At 34.4% G+C, this 19,563-nt stretch overlaps 1 protein-coding gene across 8 annotated transcripts in view; it reads left to right on the forward strand.

The window, feature by feature from the left end:
• TRPS1 (transcriptional repressor GATA binding 1) overlaps nucleotides 1-19,563 on the forward strand; it is a 235,762-nt gene that overhangs the window by 75,769 nt on the left and 140,430 nt on the right. For all 8 annotated transcript variants that reach the window (XM_057497815.1, XM_057497814.1, XM_036876292.2 and 5 more), the window contains one exon: nucleotides 317-920. In XM_057497815.1, coding sequence (XP_057353798.1) covers nucleotides 317-920 — 604 coding nt within the window. The remainder of the gene's footprint in view (nucleotides 1-316; nucleotides 921-19,563) is intronic.

Consider the following 19,563-nt stretch of genomic DNA (forward strand, 5'->3'; position numbering starts at 1 on the left):
AATGTGAACTGCTGGAGTACGTGCACAAAAGTGTGTGTGTGTGTGTGTGTGTGTGTGTGTGTGTGTGTGTGTGTGTGTGTGTGTGTGTGTGTGCGTGCCTGTACCTGTTATTGTTAATATAACAAAAGGAAACATTACATTTTTTATATAGAAACTGAAAATGCCAGTTAATTACATTCCAATTTCTGGGTGTTGAGAATATTGTATTTCATTCTACCTATTACATTACAGGAGATAAAATTCAGGAGCTTAAAGACTGTTTTTATTAAAAAGCCCTTCAGAATGCTCGATTTCTAATGGCTGTTTTCTTCTCCAGGAGAGCACACAGCTGCTACAAATGCCGCCAGTGCAGTTTTACAGCTGCCGATACTCAGTCACTACTGGAGCACTTCAACACTGTTCACTGCCAGGAACAGGACGTCACTACAGCCAACGGCGATGAGGACGGTTATGCCGTGTCCACCATCAAGGAGGAGCCCAAAATTGACCTTAAGGTCTACAGTCTGCTCAATCCAGACTCTAAAATGGGAGAGCCAGTTTCCGAGAGTGTGGTGAAGAGGGAGAAGCTGGAAGATAAGGACGGGCTAAAAGAGAAAGTTTGGACCGAGAGTTCAAGTGACGACCTTCGAAACATGACTTGGAGAGGGGCAGACATCCTGCGGGGCAGTCCTTCATATACTCAGGCGAGCCTGGGGCTTCTGACGCCTGTGCCCGGCACCCAGGAGCCGGCGAAGGCTCTAAGGGATAGCCCCAATGTAGAAGCTGCCCATCTGGCGCGACCTATTTATGGCTTGGCTGTGGAGACCAAGGGATTCCTGCAGGGGGTGCCAGCCGGCGGAGAGAAGTCCGGGGCCCTCGCCCAGCAGTATCCTGCACCCGGAGAAAACAAGTCCAAGGATGAATCCCAGTCCCTGTTACGGGTAGGAAGTTTTAATTTTTAAATCATTCATATATCTTGGAGGGAAAACAGGGAACATACATTCTCCACATTTAGCATCATGTCTTACCAAGTGAAACTAAGTGATCTGTGTCAAGTGTGGGGATGTGTAAGTCAGAAGTGGTGGAAAGTAGCTCATGTATGTTTGCGTGTACTGTACACATACGTGGTACAGTGATAGGCAAGCTCTTGTTTGTCATTACTCTTGGCTTAGACTGAATGTTGGTCAATCATTCCTGGTGACTATGCAAAATAACAAGGCCGTATTTGAAGAAGGGAGGTTCCGTATCCCAGAAGGCTGCACATCTGACCTACGTGAAAAAAAAAAAACTAAATGATTTTATATTTTAAGTTGGTGTGACACAGTGTATGGTTAATAGGGAAATTAGGAGAGATTTAAATCACTAACAATCCAGAGCCCTTGGTGAGATATTAGTAGAGAAATGTAGTGGTTTTTTAAACTTGAGTGTAATTATACACAAATGGCAATGCTTATTGTTGTTTAATCATCAAGAAGAGGGAATAATGAGATAGACTTAAGTGTGAATGGTGTGAAGAGGGTCCAGAGAAGAGAACTGTGCATTTTCCTTTACAGACTCTTTTAGGGTGAAAGACATAGTCCTTTGTGGAAAAACAGTACAAAACATCTGAATAAGATGCAACCCTTGATTGCTCTCTTCATGTTATGTAGACTCAGCATTGTCAAGAAATACTTCAGATTTAGAAAATTCATCAGCTCCCAATCGGTAATGCGTGCTTTTTTGCCTAAGGCACCAGTGCTTTGACATTTCACCTTGACTCTGTGAAAGTTTTGAGCTTTCTGGACAATTTCAAAGCTTTGTTCGTGAATAGGAGATAGGGTCAGAAACCAGCTAACCTTTACAAATGAGCCAGTTAGGAAATACAGTTCAGCCAGCCCAATGCTTTGACCCTGCAGGTCAGAGACTACTGAAGTCCTTCTGGTTGTATTCTGTGGAGAAAAGTTCTTTCCAGTATCTGCTTGGCTACTCTGCTTTCATTTCCTGCAGATTCTCTGAATCCTATCTGTGCTTCTCAGGTATTCCCTAGTGGAGTTGAGAAATGCCCCTTATTAAATGCACAGTTAATTATAAAAGCTGTTACCTTTCCAGTCTGCAGTCATGCCCTGGAGCTAAGAGAAGGGCTTGAATGCCCCCTGTACACCAAGAAACAAAGAATCCTTCCTGCAGGGAAGGAGCAAGTTTATTATAAGTAACTTTGGAATGAAGAGAAATTATTTCTGTGTCCTTTAAAAGGGTGTTCAATTCAGGGAGCTCTTTCAGATAAATATATGTGGAGCTACGTTTTTATAATCGTAAATGCTCATTATTTTCTTAGTATGCCAAGGTTCTTCTGGTTATAAGGCAGGAGTGAAATGTCCTATGTTATTTAAATTTCATATTGCATCTTGAGAATGTTTTATAACTGGGTGCCTTCCCTCTGTATCACTAGAGCTCTCCACCCTTTTTTTCCCCCACTTATAATTGTTTTCATCTATGACATCTTCATGGGTACCGGATGGTTTGACTCTCTTAGACTGTTGTTGGAGTATTACCTCTGCTGCCACTATTTATATACACTAGAAATTTGGAATGATAAATAATTTATTACACAGTGAAGTCTAAAACCTGAGCATGACAGTTAACATTCTTCGAGCAGGCTGGGGATGAAAATACTTTTCTAAAAAATTGTGTTTTTCAATTCCTCCACTTCCTAATCCCCTGACTTCAAGTTTCTCTTGCATCATTGCAACTGTCTTTTCAGTTCCTCCACATTAGCTGCTGAGGCAGGGAATCTTCAGTGAGGGGCGACTTACCCATGTTCTACAGAGTCAGATTCTTAATGGTATGACCTGTGATCCTTAAAGGCTGTCATCTACTAAATTTCGAGAGCTGACTAAATGTGTATGTTAGTAGAGTCTTGGATCCTTCTGTGATTTTAGTAAAACGTAATTCCTTAAAATTTACATTTTTATTGTACTTTAATAGTGCTTTGGGAATCACCAATTTTATTGGGTATTTGGAATAGGGAAGTATAGCTAATTTAATTTATGGCATACTTAGTTTATTAATTGGATTAAACAATATCAGCTGAATCAGCTTTTTAAGACACCTATAAAAATTAAGAGAAAATAAAACTAAAAAAAAAACAAAGGGAAAAAAAAAAGAATTAAGAAGCAGAGCGTATTCTGATTGTGAATTTGACAAAGATTCTATTTTGGTGGTACTATTGCTAAGTTATCATACTAAATACATATTTCTCAGTCCTCCCTCTGCCATTGGTATGGGGAAACCCAGCAGAATATCCCTGTCATATTTACTAAAAGCAAAAACAATGTGCTTTAATTTTGTAGCTGTAGAAGTCTAGTTAGTAGTGAAGGGGTCCTGTAAAAAATTATAAATATGTAGTAGAAATAATGCAAATGTTTTATTGTTTAAACAGTATGTTTCCTATGAAAATACAGTTGTCTGTAAATATATACCTACCTATAGAATTATATGAATGTAATATTCATATTTGCCTTTAAGTAGTAGACTGGAACTTGAAGTTACATTGCTGTTTGGCATGTTTATTCAGAAATAGTGAGCAATTTAAAAAAGGAAAGTAAGTTACAAGTGATTTTTTAAATTAAATAGTACATACAATCTAACAGCAGAGCAAGTATATTTATAAATATATTTATACAGATTGTTTCTAATACTGAAAGTAAAAACTTGGCTATCAGCTTTCACTACTGTACAAAGTGGTATCAAGAATTAAGTATGGAAAATTTGCCAGCAGAAAATGTTAATTTAAAACAGTTCAACACTATGCTGGTAAGTAACGGAAACTCTTTAAAGAATAGGCTGAATGTAGTTAGGGTCATGTCATAAAGCACATAATTATAATATTGCTTTCAGAACACTGATCTTTCTGATACATGTTTTTAACTGGTGTTAGTTATGAAATTTGGCTCTGAAGTGAGGAAGGAAATAGAAGATCACAGAGAAAAGCTAAAATTTTGAAATATTCTCTTCATTAGTTTTCTTCATTTCTATTGTTTTTTCCCTTTTTTCTTTTTGCATAGATCAGCTTTTAGTTTAGTGTTCAATAGCAGATCACTCATGTATATTTTCAGTTAGTGAATGTTTTTATATTTTCCATTGTCTCTAGTATGGAATTGAGTTTGTTATAAAATTCTTTAATTGTATTTGTGATATGTGTTGACCATTGTGATTTGAATATGGCAGAGGGATCACTAACATAAGCGTTATCTTGTGAATTGATTTTTGAAAATTAGGTTTTTGTTGTGTATAAACTATACAGTACTTCTGTAAAATCATTGGGTTTTTATCTTTTATGAGTAAGAAGAAATATTAAAGCCTTTAGACTATTTGCTAGAAATAGTACAAGTTTATATGAAAACGGTGTTGCTCTTTTAAAACTTCCAGAGTAGCTTTGATAAATATGAATAATCATGTGAAAATGTTTTGAAAATGCAGTGTTTTCATTTAAACTTAAAATTTGGCTCTGCGAAACAGTTAATGTATTAAACATTATCTGTGCTAAAAGCAAAAGTTAACTGGTTATATATATTTAAATAGATACTTCTTTCCCATTTTAAACTAAGCAACGTAGTGTAGTCAGAACTCAGTACAGTCATGTACCCTTTTCTGACGAATTTCCTTTATAAGATATATTTACACAAAGGTTTTTATTTATTTATTTTGTAAATAGACTCATACAGATGGCAACTGTATTAATCTTACTATTTCCTGGATAAGAAATTCTAGATTTCATTCTTGTAATTGACTTTTTAGATTGGATATTGTAACATAGAAAGATTTGTCTTAACTGATAACCACATTAATCGGAACAAAAATTTGTCATTAAATTTCACAAAGATTTTATCAATATTAAACACATTTTTTGTTTAGTGAAATGCAGAAGTACAGTTTAATTCAGTTGGTAACTGTAGGGGGAGTGTACAGCAAATCAGCATTCAGGTAAACTACTCCATGTTATTGTTAATAAACCTGGCATAGTCAGTAATTCTTCTATAGGCTCAAACACCTTAGTGGTCAGTCCATTCACTTCACACATCTAGGGGAAAAATAAATCTCTTCTGAGGTTGATTTTAGTTTGCTGTGTAAATTCATTTAGGAAAGTTGTCTGTTTCAACATGTTCATTTTGCACTGCTTAGTTTGGTAGGGATGTTCAGCTGTGGTCTGTGGGAATTGAGTTTCAAGTTCTGGGAGTTGAGTTCCAAGTTGAGCCCTTGACTGTCAAAGGAAAGGCCTCCCAGGATCTCTGTTCATCTCTCTTTTAGAGAGGCTCATAATGCCTCTCGTCCTTACAGGAGTGCTGGGCAGCTTAGTTAATTAACGTTTGCCAGGCCATTTGAGATTGTCAGATGCAGGGTTCTAGATAAGTGCAAACTGGTATGATGATTTGTTCGCTTTGTAAATATGATACCAAGACAGTACAAAGTGGATGTTACTTCCTCCTTTCTTCAGTAGTGTTAAATTCATAGTTTAAAGATTGTTGATACCGGACAGTCTATTGAGATGCAAAAATGTTCTTTTGGGGACAGTCCATTGGCAGGCAAACAGACGTTCAAACCAGCAACAGTGTTGAATGCCTTTACAATACCTGACAGAAGATCTCAGGAACTTCTTTCTAACTAAAGATGATCTCAAGTGAAAAGTCTGATTTTTATTGTTTTGCTTCATGTTTAATGAAAATAAAAGCAGTCCTTCAGTTATCATAGGTGGTATTGTCTTAACGTGCTTGTGCATGTAACCATTTTCCTGACCCCATTTGAATTTTTTATATATGCATATATCAAATACCAAAGAGAGCAGACTATGCCAGGAAAAATGGGAAGTATAGACCTCAGTAATCGTTGCTTATGAATAGTAGTTTTGGGGCTGTGTTGATAAAGTTTCTTTTTAGGTAGCTGTGGAAATTTGATTTGCCTAAGAATAAAATATTAAAAACTATTTACTAAATCCAGAGATTAACAAGGCTTTCACATCTCTGTGCTTCTGCCCATAGAGATGTATTTCTGTTGTCACCTATTAGAAAAGGGTGTGATTTAAGTTTAACTGTATCATACATTTACTTAAAAAATACAATCCACTCATTGACTTAGTTATTGTAATAGTGAACATGACCATTTTAATTGTTTTTTCCTTCATTGGTCATTCATCTTTTACATTGGTATACCAGTTTTGAGAGTAGATTACAACTAAAACCATTTGAAATTTGGTTTTATTGGTTTGACCAATGGAATTTTCTATTATTCTAATGTCCTTTTTTATAAGGCAGCTCCACTGGCTCTAGTATTTTGCAAAAGCACGTTTTTTTTTCTTTTTTGTAACCTAACTTTTTGTGAAGTCTGGCAGAGCTCTTCTGGCCCAGGTTTCTAAGGCAGGGGAAGCAGATGTATCTTTTAGTGAACTGGGCTGTAAGTTTGTAGTTGCTGTGAAATGGTATCCTTCAGCCCAGTATCTGTTAATTACTTCCTGTATAGCTATCTTTCGCTTGGCTTCCTTTTTCTCACAGACTACATGAGTCAGGAGATAACAGGGCCCCAAAAGGAACCCATTGTTGAGCATTCTTAGATGTTGGAAGTGAAGAGGGTACAGAAGGTGGCCCAAGTTTCAGGAGCACAGATGCAGAATAATTCAAAAGTGTGTCAGCCATGAGCTACACATCTTTGATGTAAATCTGGTATTTTTCTGGCAAAGTCTAGTCTGATAGATGGATTTAACAGAAATGTTGATTACCTAAAATGCCAGGACATTTTTTTAATCTTAGGTTTTTGTGCATTTTGTTACATGCTCCCTCTAAAAACATGAATATTGTTTCTACTGTCATATTCTTTTCCTCTCCCTTCTCTTTGACTCTGTTAGAGAACTTTCATTAAGTGCTTACAGATAAGGACACTGATTACTGGAATGTTCTACCATTAACTCAAGGAAGGTGAGCAGGGTAATGCTACATCTCGTCGCATTATTTGTTCAAGGAGTTGCAGATAGTTTCACGAACTTTGAAGAACCTGTTTGTTTTGGTGAAGCAACATTTTCATTTATAGGAATTTATAATTAACTACAATTTACAAATAAAATAGAACCTGGAATATGACTTGACTTTGGAAAAAAATCCGAACACTTTATCTGAAGGCATATTTTGTGTTGTTATCAGTTGTTAGGTGTAAGGCAAAGAAGGAATCTTTTGTAAGTACGGGATGCTTGTGATGTCATAAATTGAGTATTTGTTATCATTATTCATGTCAGAATGATCAAATAGCTCTCACACATAATTTTACATGCTAACTTGCCTCTTTAAAAAGATAATTTCTGAATTTAGAAGATTTAATTGGAGCATATTAATTATGTAAGGGATGAACCAATTTATACTCTGGAAATTTACTTATCTATAACATTATGATTAACCAGAAAAGGCTAAGGCTTATAGATACATAGTTTAAAAGGCAAAAGATACTTTATAGTTTTACAAATACTTTTTAAAAGATGGGTAGTGATTATGAGTCAAACTTTTGTGAAAATCTGGATACAAATTGATTTTCAAAATTGATTTTTGATAAGCAAAATACCATTCGAAGAAAGTGATAAGGTCCATGACAGTGTGATTTATTGAATTGCATTTGCCTGTAGTGCTACATTTTGTTTACAATTTGGTATTCAGGGCTTAGACTAAATCATGAAAAGAAGTCTTGGTAGATACATGTGCCATAAAATATTCTGTTCTCAGGAAATTAATTTCCTGAGTTTAGCCAATAATTTGCTGGAAAACCCAAGAATACCTTGAACTGTCCAGTTTGAGTTTCCTGATGAGAAACTAATCTGCTGAAACTACTTTAGAAAAATTGCACATGAAAGTATTCAAAAATAAAGTATTTGGTTAAAATAGATGGATATTTGTAATTGATTGCCAAATAGTTTAGCAGTTCGGTTTCTAGGCTTAAAAGTTTACTGCTTCCCCATTAGTTTATTACTGGATTAACTCCTTTCAACATCACCAAACCCTTTGAAAAGGTTGAGGCTATAATTGTTCCTTTTATTCAGATGAGGAAACTGAGGTAGAGAGATTAATTAATTAAAGGTCACACTGCTTGTAATGGCAGAGTTGCAATTCTAACACTGTTTATTAGACTCCCATCTATGTTCTTAACCATTGTCAGCCTCTCGATAATTTGTTAAGAAATGCTTGGGTGACTTTCTATTTTCAGAGTAATTTTGTTTTCATCTAAGCATATCCCTTGTGTATGTTTTATGTACAAAACAGAAAAACTGCTTCTTGAATATTGTGCAAGTTATACCTGCTTATCAGAAAAGTTAAGTAACACAGAAAACTGTAAAGAAAGTGAGAACCACTCATAAGTTACAACTCACTTTTCTATTCATATTTCCGTGTCTAATTTATTCTTTATATAGGTGCAGATAAATATTTTATTCACATATAGGATTGTGTGCCTCATTCTCTTATAACCTTTTTTACTTAACAATATATTGTGCACATCTTTCCCATCAACAAATATAACCCACAGTATTTGTTTTAGTGCCTCCACATTATACCATGAAACAGCTATGTCATAATATACTAACAAATCCCGTATTGATGAACCTAAGTTGACTTCCAATTTTTAGTGTAAAGAAACTTTAATGAACCTCCCTGTACCTAATATTTTATTGTTTTATCATTTCCTGAGGATTATTTCTTATAATTCCAGTTATTTAAATGAGAAGATACATGACTGATAACAAATGACCATCACCTAGAGGGGTTCTTTTTAGGACTGTAAGATACAAAATAAATTTGCTCATAAATAATGCTTGGAGAATAATATCCTAAAAATAATTAATTAAGGATTAACTGTTAAATTTTAAATTGATTTATTGATTAAATTGAAAATTGATTGATTATGAATGCAGATAATTAAGAAAAAAAATTATCTTTAAAAGCTACTTCTTATCACGTTGTGTGGGAAATGCCCAATAACCAGTTATATGGTGTGATATACTTACTTGAGCTTACATTGCATATGTAGCATAGTTTATTCTGTATAGAAACTTATTTTCAAGCAGGACCCATTTTCTTAAGCAGAGTTGAGTCATAATGTCTTAAGTGAAAGCAGGCAGTTTATATAGCCTTGCCTTTTTCTCTCTTTTTCTTTTGTTTTATTTTGCTCCATGGACCATGTTTTTGCTGCCCTTCACAAGTTATCAACCAGTGTTAAAGTTTTTACCTTACTGGGGAATGAATGTATTAGATTTGGTAGGTAATGGTATGGGCTTTGAAGGAGTGTTAAGAGAAGAACCTGATTTTTTTCCTTTAAAATATGGGCTCTAAAGATCTCCATTTGTTTTTGTTGAAATATTTATATTGATTTCATTAGAAAATATTTTTCTTTAATATCTTAATAAAGCATGAAAGGGACAGGGACAAGAATACTTTCTCAATTTAACATTGAGTTTGTGCTTGTTGCATGCTAAAAATACAATCTCAGGCCATTCTGACTAGTTAGCAACATTTATGAAAAACATGTATGATGATATTTATATATGCAGCTTAAGTCAAGCTATATATATGGGAATCTAAAAGTGCCCAAACCTTACATCTGAGAGAGCTATTCACTTACTGAAAGGTAATTTGCTTTTTTTTTTTTTAAAAAAAGACTCAATGTGGGACTTCAAAAATTTCTCCTTTGGTACATTAAAAAATGAAAATGCTTTTATTTACTTCTAACTTTGTAGAAGCATATCTGCTTGGCAAAGCATGGTACAATTAAAACAATGCTGGCCATATTTTAGGAGATAAACATTTGCCTTATTTAATTCCTCTTAATGCCCTAAGAAGAATTTACAACCTAAAAATGTCTTGATAATTCAAGAAAATCTGTCTGCTTTGCCTGAATAACATAACTAATTCGAAGAAAGTTGGAGGTTTTAAAGATGTGGATTTTCTAGATGGGCAGACTGTGCTCTATCAATTCATTATCCAGTTAATATGCCTGTCAAGACTTTATGCTGTAAGAATATATATATATAAAACATAGGATGGTTTTAAAAACCAAATTAAAATTCAGAGCTTGCCTCAAATTCATTTGTGATTTAAGCATTTCTGAGGACTCTGAAACATATCCTAATTATTCTTGAGTAGTCTGCGCAGCCCTTGAGGTTGAGCTGGGTTTGGAGGTGGGTGTGTCCCACTTTTAATAGGCTGTCTGTGGCTGTGATTCAGGCTTGACTGGATTTTTATTTTCCGGTAAAATGATATTTCATGTTTTCTTTTTACTCTTCCCTTGTGACGTAGTGGAAAGAGTACTGGATTGGAGGAAAGGAGGCTTTGTGTTCTAGGCTTACTTTGTGACTAACTAGCCGTGTGACCCTGGGTGAGTCATTCAATCCTTATGCGCTGTTTCCTTTGGAAAATTATACAGATTGAAGTATACAATTGCTCACATTGCTTTAACACTGCAAATTCTAGGACCAAATTAGTTTTCTATAAAACATTCAGATCTGTGAATGTGGTGAAGCAGCTCTAAGACAAATCTCTTATATTTTAGACTCAGTTCTTCTGGTGTCCACAGAGATGTCACATATTTGATGTACAAGTTCTTAAATCAGATTTCCCTCCACAGGCTGAGAATCTGTAAGTTATAAAACACTGTCACAGTACAGTCTGAAATCTTCAACATTTATATTCTTTGAATTTATCTCAGACAAGAAAGCTCATTCGTTGAAAATAATTTTGTTTCAAAGACTCATGGTATTAACGAGCTGCTAATGAATGATGATAAAGGGAAGTATGCACAATGAGAAATAAAATAATTCTAGTGAGAATATGACATGCTTAAAGTCTATTTCCTCAGTTTCTTGGCATTGAGCAGTGATGCCTGTTTTGTTCACAGTCAGATGTTCAAATCAGAATTTTGGATGCAGAAACTAATTTTAGTAGGTGGGGTGCAAATTTCTTATGAGTCCATGAATAGACGCTAATCCCAGCTGTTTCATTACAATTATAAAAATAAAATTGGCTGTGAATCATTCAAATTCTATTTAATGGATGTGAATAATTCAGTTCCGTCCCACTGGAATTTTAAAACCATAAACTTATCTTAGATTCTTTATGTTCTTTCAGAGTTAATATCTCATTATTCCTATATGAATTATTTGCAGCATGGGTGGTCGGGATCAAACTGACCATATTTACACTCAGTTCTTTTGGGTTCCAGGAAAGGGGGTAGCCTCTAGGGTGAGGCTGGGGATGAAACGGAGAAAGAAATGGAGAGAGTCTACAAAAAGAGAAAAGGATGTTAAATTAGTATCTCTTGGCATTTTCTTTCCCATTAAATATGTATTTTCATTATAGATGTTGTAAAAAATGTAAATAAGCAACAAGAAGAAAATGACTACTCAGCACTTTAAGGCATCCCTTTCTGGGTACATATACTGTCACACACAGACATACACGTGCAAACATAAATTCATGTGTTTATTAAATAGCCTTCAATTTCACTTTATAATAAATTATAAAATGTTCCCCATATTGGTGTATATTCTTCTCCCTTGCATTTATTGACTTCATAGTATTTTATGTTATACTAGTTGTACTAGAAAAGATGATTATTGATTCCTTATTGTTGGGTGTTTAATTTATTTCCAATTTCTGCTACTATAATATTGATACATTGAATATCCTTGTAGCTGTAGAATTGTATCTTGCTTGAGACTTTAACTTGTTAGAATTGGTTTCCTTATAATCAGGTTCCTCTATGGAATGACACAGCTGCAGAGTTTATTGTCAAGTATAGGTCACTTCACCAGGCTATGTTTATAAACTCTTGGGAAACAAGAAAATGGTATCGTTTTTGACTTTCATTAGTTAGAATTGCCTCATAGTGGTAGCTAAAAAACAGAAATGCTGACATTTTCTTTAAATGTTGTTATAGGGAAAGAAGTTAATATGGTAGTTTGAATAAGGTGCATTTCTGAAGACCAACAAAGAGTCAGGTATCTATTTCACTTCTACAGTTTAAAGATTCCTTAGTCACCTTGAGATTCAGAGTATTTAAATAATATAATGTACTGAAATGAGTCTTACAAGGTAAATACATACATGTATTTTAGAGAGAGTTTATATAACTATATATAATAGTAAGTTATATAACACAATGTATCTTATTATTTATTAAAATATATAAAACTATAAAATAGTATATGTAATATACATGTTAAATATTATATATACACACACACAGACACACACACACACACACACACAAAGGGATTTGTATATATCTAAAAAGATTCCTCAAGTTAATATGCTTTGATGATCACATAAAGTTGATACCAATAGGTAGTCAGTGAAGTATTTGGTACACAAATTTTATTTTGAAATATTTGAATTTATTTTAATTCACTCAAGGTCATTTACATAATTTATTGTAAGCTAAGAATGAAAATCAGGTGTTAAAAAGAAGTGTAGAAAACCATTCTAAACTCCCAATCTTTACATTTGCTTTTCCAAGTATCTTACTCTTTCATGCAAAGTCCTTTCATAAGACTAGAGACTAGCTGTATTTGTAGTTAACAAAATTTCAACCCAGTACCCTTTTGTTTGGGAGATTTGAGTGCTTATTTGGTTGTGTTTAAATTTAAATATGCTAACATTCATCCGGATGCAGGATTTATTTTCAAAGAACCAACATGCGATAGACCAAACTAATTTATTCTGAGAATTGAATGAGATAGAAAATCCAAAATGAAAGATAACTTTGTAAGATCATTCCCTTATATATTGATCTCTAACTTTTATTGTCTAATGAATAACAATCAAGCATCTACTAGATTTCAGGAACCATGAAAGACCCTATAAAGGATATGAATATGAGTAAGTCAGCATTCCTGACTTCAAGTAATACACAATCATGTATAGGTGATAAGACATATACAGACAGCTGTAATACAGAGAAGAATTCCGTAAAAGGTGTAAGGAGAGAGGGGAGCAGAGGTCTTTGGGTGTTTCAAGGGGAACAGATCACATTCAGTTCAGTGACCAAAGATAGCTGTCATAAAGAGTTTTCTGAACTGGTTTTCAAAAAAAACACTAGGTTTTCAACAAGTGGATATGACAGCATGGAGGGCAGGCTTTTTAGAGAGAACAATGGGAGGTTATTTATGGCATTTTGTAGGACATAGATACAGAAAAGCTGGATGTGCCGTATAGTTCTGGGAGCTAAGACTTGACATATAGTTAGGAAATACTTACTTATTTGAAATACTTAAATACTTATTTGAAAAATTTTGTTTATTTCAGAAGGAAATAGGGAACCTGTCATAGGATTTGGAGCCACCGATAACTTGATCCAACCTTTAATAAGGTTAATATGGAATTTTACATAGGATGGCCTGACAGGGGGTGGGTGGGTAGGTGGGCAGAACTGAGATAAGGGAGATTAATTAGTAGGCGAATCCCTCACCCTGTGAGTGTTAACAAAAGTCTATACAAGGATAGTGAAAATGAGATACAATTTCCATAGATGTACTAGATGTAGAATCTTCAAGAGTTAGCAAAGTTTATACATATGGGGACCAAGAAGTAGAAAGTTATGATTGAGTCAGGAGTTGAGTTTGAGCTTGGGGTGACCAGAGGAGTAGACTAATCACTAACATTTGATAATCACTAACTGTGGGACAGATTGTGCTCTTCATTCATAGTAATTCATTTAATCTTCAAAATAGCTCCATGACCTAAATGCTATCTTTAACTTCTTTTTCGGAGGAAGTGTCTCAAAGATACTAAGTCACTTGCCCAAAGTCCCCCAGCTAGTGACTGAGTCAAGCAAGGTAATGTCCATGTCATCTGGCTTTAAAGTTCACTTTGTTTACAAATTGATTTTTGATGAATGGTAGTGCCGTTAGCAAAACTCTGGAGTGTAAAATAACTAGCCAGTCTTATGCCTACAAAATTTACAGGATATTCAGATGAAAATATCAAATAGCAGGAAACTACATCTCTTATAGGGAATAGAAGAGTTGGATTCATTTCTACATTAATTGATGATCATCTTATAGCTGAATTTATATTGAAAGCTTTGTACAAAGCATTCTAGGAGCAATGACAAAGTGGACAGGCACAGCTTTGGACACCGATTCTTTAAGTCATTGGCAAACCCGTAGGGGAGATAATGTTCAGAAAAATGATTATAGTATAAGAAAAAGAGTGTCAAATGCCATTGAGCAAAACACACAAAATATGTTGTTTTATTTAATTTTTTTATAGGAGGAAATGGCCCCTTCTTAATTCAGCTATCAGGGAAGGCTTCCTGGAAGAGATCGCTCATCAGTTGGTTCTTGAAAGGGGTTGCAGTTTGAATAGATGGGGATGGATGGGACAGGAAATTACTGGAATACAAGTAACAAATAAAAAAGAACTTTGGTGTTTGGAAAGCCTGAGGGAAATCAAAGGGCACAGGTCTAAAGAGAATCCAAATATAAGTAAGCTTTGTTATGCCAGCTTAAAAAAGTAGTGTAGTGGATAGACCCCCATCTAGAGTATTTTGATATTCTTGAGATAAAATTTAAAGCCCTCTGTGTATGGCAAATTCTTTTGTTAATTGATAGGATTCAGAAATTTGCAGAAACGTGCATGGCCCAAGAATCTTATTTTTACATGTTAAACCCTAAGGGAAGAGAAAGTTTTAGAGCACAGTTGGATATTTAAATCACAGTCTGAGGTAATAATTTAATACTTTATTTAATTAGTACAAGCTTTAGAAAGTTTTTTAAACATACAATGTTTTATATAAATATACTACATGTAAATTATACTTTTTATTCAAATATAATAAAAAATAACTATGTAGGGCCATTACATGCATATGATCAAAAGAACTATAAGTGAAAAATATTCTTGAATACCCATTTAAAAATATATGCTATATGTAATGTCCTATACCAATTTGATTGATTCATTGTGTATATTTGTAACTGCTGTATTTTAGTGTTATGTATTGGTGTGCTTATTTATAAACTAGTTGTTTCTCTTAGATTTAATCCATTGGCTCATACTATTGTCCTACTTAATGTCTTATTTTGTCATTAAGAAGAAGAAAGAGAAATCCTTGCCTGCAATGTGTCACCTGTTGTTTAATGGCTAAAACTGTTACATATCTTAATACCATATTACATTAAGTTGTTTTAAAAGCATTGCTTTCCCTTTTGTTTAAAATTCCTACAGTCCCTGGGATATTGGTAGGGGGTTAATGGAAGTCTTGATTAAAATCTTCCAAGCTTCAAGGCTTTCTGTTCTTGTAAACAATTTGGATCTGAGACATAAGCTTATGTCTTTTTACTAGTCTATTTACTGATTTAATGTTAAGAAAAATAATAAGTTTTTCTTTAGTTTTGTTGTAATAAGTACAAACTAAAATGTATTTTAAAGAAATCAACCATAGTTTATTGTGGTGGTCACAGAATTTATAGTAGTTCTTTCAAAAATCCTCTGTAGACACAGCATAATCACTTAAAAGGAGCTGTCTTGAGTGTACTGATTTTTCCATTAATTTAAATAAGTCTTTTAAGTTTTATATCTAGACTGCGTTTAAGTGGTTCTTTCCAAACTTGCAGGACTATGAATTCTAATTCATGGCTTAATCAATCTCCCTTGCTTCTTAATAGCTAACCAAACTCTAAGTGGATAAAACCTCTGAAATCAGTAGAAGTCATAATACAGTTGAGGTTTACACCTGGGCTTACTAGCTTAGATTCGTCCGTCTTCGTGACCAGGCCAAAATGCTCCTACCTTTCTGTGACTAGACACAGGGAGTATACTATATTCAGGTTCTGTCGAAAGTCTTAGATGTTCTATTTTTAAGGAACCAGATGAGTTTCAAACATAACATTTTAGGTTTTATGGGATTGAGTTGGTATCCCTGCAATTTCCAATCGTTATAATTATAATGTATGAACTTTCCTGCAGTTTTAGGAATTTTGTGATATTCCACGGGTTTGAAATTGAGATTGAGATCCATTGAAGTATATTTGTGTGTGTGTGTGTGTGTGTGTGTGTGTGTGTGCTCGCGCTTGAGGCCCCCTGAAAACTAGGGACATTTTGACAAGTTTGGGACACAACAGTGCAAACATAGGAGATAAACAGCAAATACCAGCTCTTAGAATTTATCCATTTGTGAATTTTTCTCTCTTAATAGATTGTGAGCTCTTGAGAGAGGACTATGCCATTTTTATATTTCTATTTTTCATTGGCCCTGCCATACCACTCATCTCTTAGGAGGTCTAGAATCAATGTTTTAATTGAATAGAATTCTCTGAGGATATATGCACTTTTTTTAAATTGGGAAAACCACATTTAATTTCTGTGTGAGACTGCAAATCTGCATGTGTAATTTTTCTACCATTAATTAAGGTTATAATCACATACTTATATTTGAATACTCTGTTTAGGACTGAAGGATTAACTAAGTTATTGCTTACATGCAATTTTTTCCAGCAACCATCAGGGTATAGTATTTAGTGAGTTGCTTCTCTGGAAAAAAAAATCAATTTTAGCAAGTTTGGTTCACATATAAAAGTACTTGAGCTTTATGGGTCATTTTTAAATTTGCATTTTTTTTCTGAGTTATCTGGTAAAGCAGAGATTTCCCAGATTTTACAGAATTTTTTGATACAGGAATTTAGAGAAACAATCTGCCAATGTGTTTCTAGGTTTAAGAGTTCCAGTGAAATCTAAAAGGTTAATCTGTATTTTTTAAAATCGTGAATCCTGAATTCTTTTTTTTTTATAAATTTCTCAAAAAAAAAATAACTCTGAATTTCATTTTGGTTGAAATAATCAGTCTTCAGCACAATGAAGTTAATAGTCTATAGGGCACGATGCTGAATACTGTTCAATCTAAAATGAATTACCCTATGGGGAAGTTCCTCCATACCTCTTTGCTGTTCCCTTCTCAAGAAGGAAGCACTTTAGAACACTGGGTACTGGGCTTAAGATAAGAAGAAATTTGCTGTGGGACTATTTCTCCCATAATTTTATGATCCAGTCGGGGAGTCTAGGCTTACAGCCTAGAAAGTACAATATGAAGAAGAGAAAATATTCAGATACTCTTTGAGCCCACAGCGTCGTCCGACTTGACAAACCTGAGGGGAGAGTTTGAAAGCTTTTGTGAACTCAGGAATGTATATGTTGTTTGTACTGCAAACTCAACTTCATCATCTTAATCTCCTTGCCCACAAAAAAAAAAAAAAAAGGTAAGGGTAGTATCTGTTGAATTGAAATCTATAAAGGCAGGGAGCTTTGTTCTTCAAATGGAGTTCTTGTTTGTTTTCCTTACCCTTTAAGAAAGTAGTGGAGTGAGAAGAGAGAGAAATGGTATTATAGCTCTCGGCTACAGAAAGGTGGTGAATTATTCTGTTCTTCCGAGCCCTGATGTTGAATTGTGCCTTGTGGTGCCAGATTCATGGCCTTTCAGGATTGGAACCCAAACAGAGAGGAAGAATTCATGAGGAAATAATCCAAGTCAGGAAAGTCTTTTACTGCAGTCTTGTCCAATACAGTCAGTTAGGCTTGTCTGAGTGGTTCACAGAGATGTAGGTCTCTCAGTCATCTAAAGGTGATGTAGTAAAAGTCATTTGCAGGAAGCAGAACTCCATTTTGTTACTCTTTTTCACTCAACGGCTAATCTGATTGGCTCTAAGACAGTTGTCATCTTTCTGTTCAGTATTTGAACTATGCCTATGGAAGACATATGGATTTAAATAGTACTTGGCTTACCATCTGCTGATAAGGGAAAGTGAGATGCTAAATCAGAGTGGCAGGGAACTATTTCAGTAGAAGCTATTTCCATCTGAAATACTCTAAGCAATCTTACTGAGTATTTTAATTGGGATTATATTGATGTGTGTTAGTAAAATGAGTATATTTGCTGATACGGTTCAATTTATGTAGTCACTAAATTTATGTATCAGTTTAGAGATGTGGGGCAGTGTGAAATTTTGATCCCGTTAATTATAGACCTTTTTTCCTAAAATTAGTCATTTGTGGGAAAACCTTTCTAATACTTTATTTTAGAACAATTATATATTTTATATCTTAGGCCAGAAATTAGAACATAAAAAAATCTCAACTTTTCAGATAAATTAATTAGAAATAAACATACACAATTCATTCTTTTAAGATTGTGCTCATTTGTTGAATATTTTTATGCTAAGCTACATTTTGAAACTATTATTTCACCTTGGGAAGATTAGGAAGAAGAAGATCTGCTTTTATGATGGTAAAATGCTGATATATAATGCTGAAAAGTTTAAAATTATGCCCTATTTATGTTTCAGGTTAAACTTTTGAGAATGTAGAATCACCTAGGCATTAAGAATATTATGAAATACAGTATAACCTGAGTCATATGTATGTATATATGTGCATATATATATGTACCTGTGTGTGATGTATATGCTATATATATGTGTGTATAATTTGGATTAAACCTAACACCAGGTTTGTTTTTGTTTTTCAAATTAATTGCTCATTCTCTCATTTTAAAGTGTGTGTCTGGCTTATCACTTTTGGCTGGATTGATACAAGGGTCAATAATACATGGTTCCTGCCTCCTGGAAGTACAGTAAAAGGTGAGCCTATGGGTCCAGAATTGTGCCACACACCTTTACAGGTATCTCAGATGATCCTTTAACAACACTTTGATGCTGGGAATTTGCAACTCCATTTTGATGAAGACACTAAGGTATAGAGAAGTTGAGTTAAGTGGTCCAGAACAACACAGCTAGTTTAATTAAGTTTAAAGATGATGTAGCCAGTGCCCCATCATGCACTGAATGGCTCTGTGCTAAGCACTAAGAGGTACAAGGTAAGACAAAGTCTTTACCATTGAACAAAGTTGATGAGGAGACAGAAACATAAAGGGATGATGTTTAATGCAAAGTAGAAAGCACAGCCTCAGAGAAGTTGCACCGAGTTCAGGAAACTGTCTTGGCTTGAGAGGTCTGCAGAGACGTACTGGAGAAGATGACACCTGAACTGAATTTGGTTTGCTGAGTAAAGACAGAACAAGAGATGCAGGCCAAGGAATCACAGCATGAGTAAAGTACTGGAGTCATGAATCAGTGTATAGTTTATCTAGAGCAGTTCTGGGCAATCCAGCCTAGTAACCAGCCACACGTGGGCAACTGAACACTTGATATGTTCCTAGAATTGAAATGTGTCGTGAATATAATATACACATGGGGATGTCTATGACTCTGTATGAAAAAAATTAAATTTAAGCTATCATATTAACAATTTCATACAAATTATGTTTGGAATGAAAGTGTTTTGGATACATTGAGTAAAATGAGATACACTTAATAATTTTACTTAGAATCAATGAATTTAACTCATTGATTTAACCAATTAGAGATGGTTTGGTGTTTTGCCAACTAGGATTTCTGCATTATTTCATACTGTTTTGTTGGTGCATTTGAGTTAATAAAGTGGTAGCATTTGGATGTGTTGCCTTATTAAAGAAATAATTGGCACCTCATCAATTTATTTCCATGGGAAGAAGGGAGAGAGGTCCCGAAATCAT

Source organism: Manis pentadactyla, chromosome 3, assembly GCF_030020395.1.
Source record: "Manis pentadactyla isolate mManPen7 chromosome 3, mManPen7.hap1, whole genome shotgun sequence".
NCBI classification, from domain to species: Eukaryota; Metazoa; Chordata; class Mammalia; order Pholidota; family Manidae; genus Manis; species Manis pentadactyla.